The sequence below is a fragment of the Terrapene carolina genome, unplaced genomic scaffold (genome assembly GCF_002925995.2).
Source record: "Terrapene carolina triunguis isolate 2854851 unplaced genomic scaffold, T_m_triunguis-2.0 Scaffold22255, whole genome shotgun sequence".
NCBI lineage: Eukaryota > Metazoa > Chordata > Testudines > Emydidae > Terrapene > Terrapene triunguis.
The window spans coordinates 1-2,048 of NW_020686606.1; the positions used below are offsets into that span (position 1 = coordinate 1).

General features: G+C 73.2%; 1 protein-coding gene across 1 annotated transcript; it reads right to left on the reverse strand.

Moving 5' to 3' along the window:
- Window positions 1-15: 15 nt before the first annotated feature.
- On the reverse strand, window positions 16-1,558 carry LOC112122095 (laminin subunit beta-1-like). Its single transcript, XM_029913981.1, has 5 exons — window positions 1,466-1,558; window positions 1,164-1,299; window positions 675-830; window positions 367-494; window positions 16-197 (listed from the first exon to the last, which is right to left on the reverse strand). The coding sequence occupies exons 2-5, from the start codon at window positions 1,257-1,259 to the stop codon at window positions 35-37; spliced, it is 543 nt and encodes a 180-aa protein (XP_029769841.1). The 5' UTR covers window positions 1,260-1,299; window positions 1,466-1,558; the 3' UTR covers window positions 16-34.
- Between the last annotated feature and the right edge of the window lie 490 nt (window positions 1,559-2,048).

Genomic DNA, 2,048 nt, shown 5'->3' on the forward strand with positions numbered 1-2,048 from the left:
CCCACAGCCGCCGTGGCCCCATCCCCCTGGCCTGTCAGCCAGGCCCAGCCTGGCCCCCCCAGCTCCGCGGGCTCACCGAGTCGAGCAGGACACTGGCACCGGGCACCGCCTGGCGGGACGTGTAGCGGGTGAGCTCCAGGCGCAGGGTGTAGCTGACGCCGCGCTCCAGGCAGACGGGCTGGGGCAGGAGCACGTACCTGCGGGAATGGGAGCCACGGCTCAGCTGGCCTCAGCATAGCCCCGGGATGGGGGCACCCCCCACTCCAGCGCCCCCCAGGCTCATTCCTCCCCCGTGCCTGGCCCCAGCACCAGGGGCAACCCCAACCCCACCCCCTCCTCCCCCGGGCACCCCGCCCACCCGCTCACCTGGCCCTGGGCGGCAGCGCCGTGGCCAGCCGGTCGTCAGCAGGGATGGTGTTCCCACAGGGGCTGCCGGTGGGGATGGGCCCGGGGCGCAGCACCCACAGCTTCACCTCCTCCCACGGCTCCGGGAGCTGAGAGCCGGGAGAGGCCAGTCAGAGCGGGCAGCTGGTACGGGCCTCGGGCCGGAGGGAGGAGCCAGGGGGAGGCAGGGCTGGCCCAGGGCTGCAGGCAGGAACCCACGGGGGGGGGGGGGGGGGGGGGCGGGGGCGGCGGGCGGGAGCCGGGGGGGGGGGCAGTGGCCCGGGGCTCACCTGGGGCTCGTAGCGGATCACCACGTCGTACTCCATGGAGGCGGGCACGTCGCTGATCAGGAACTCCACGGCCCCGCCCTCTGGCACGTGGGCAAACCCTGCCCCCGTCCACGTGGCTGGCCGGTCCGTGGGCTGCGCCCGCTCCACCACCACGCCCTGCCGCGAAGGAGCCGTCAGGAATGGCCCCTCCTCCCGCCACTCTCCAGGGGGCCCAGCCTGGCCCCGCTCTCCCCGCTGGCTGCTGAGTGCTGAGCGGGCGCAGCCGGGGGCAGGGCAGGGCTGGGCCCCAGGCCGGCCTGGGAGCTGGGCTCAGAGACAGCCGGAGTCCCAATCCCACGGCTCCCAGGGCTCTGGATCCCTGGCCCAGATGTTGCGGGTGCTGCTGGGGGCTCGCCCCCCCAGCCCAGGTTTCCCCAGGGGGCCCTCCCCGGGCAGGCCCAGCCCCACCCCGTGCGCTGGCGGCAGAACGCCGGGGCTCGCCCGCCTCACCTGGCGCAGCCGGGCCTCCTCCGCCTCGTAGGTGCAGTGGTCCAGGCGGGAGAGGTAGAAGCCGGGCTCCACCTGGCTGCACGTCCGGCCCACCATGTGGCTGCGGCAGTGGCACTGCCCCGTCTCGGCGGCACACCTGGCAGCAGAGCGGCGTCAGAGCGGGAGCGCCGGGCCCTGCTGCCCACAGATAAGGGTGTGACCCCCACCGCCCCGCAGAGTGGCCCTGACCCGCCCGTGAGCAGCTCCCCAGCCCCACGGGTCCATGGGTGAGGCCGTGGGCCCCAGGCCCAGCACCCACTCACTGGTTGTTGTGGGCACCTCCCACGTCGCAGTCACATGAGCGGCAGCCGAGCAGGTCGTGGCTGAGAGCCCAGTGTTCGGGCTGGGGACAGAGATTGCGTTAGTGACCAGTCCGCCCGACCCCTGCCCGGCCCTGCCCCACCCGCCTGACCCCTACTCAGCTGGGCCCGACCCGCCAGGCCCCGCCCAACCCGACCCGCCTGACCCCTGCCCAGCCCCACCCAGTCGGCCTAGCCCCTGCCCCCTGGTGTGACGGAATACTGTGGGTGTGCCTCAGTTTCCCCTGTGTTACTCAAGTGTCTAGGGGGTGGGTTAAGGGTGTATAAGCCCCAGGAAGGGGGTCCAGTGGAGCAGCCCTCAGGCACCCCCAGCCAGTGACACACCCTGAGGAGCTGAGGCAGCAGCCTGGGGCTGATGCCGTGGGGCGGCGCTGCCCGTGGGGCCGGCACTCACCAGGCACTGGTCACAGCTTCGGCCGGTCACCAAGCGCTTGCAGAAGCAGTTGCCACTGACGGGGTCGCACTGGGTCCCATCCGACACCATCCCCTGGGGATGGCACTGGCAGCCTGACATGGAGAGCGGGTG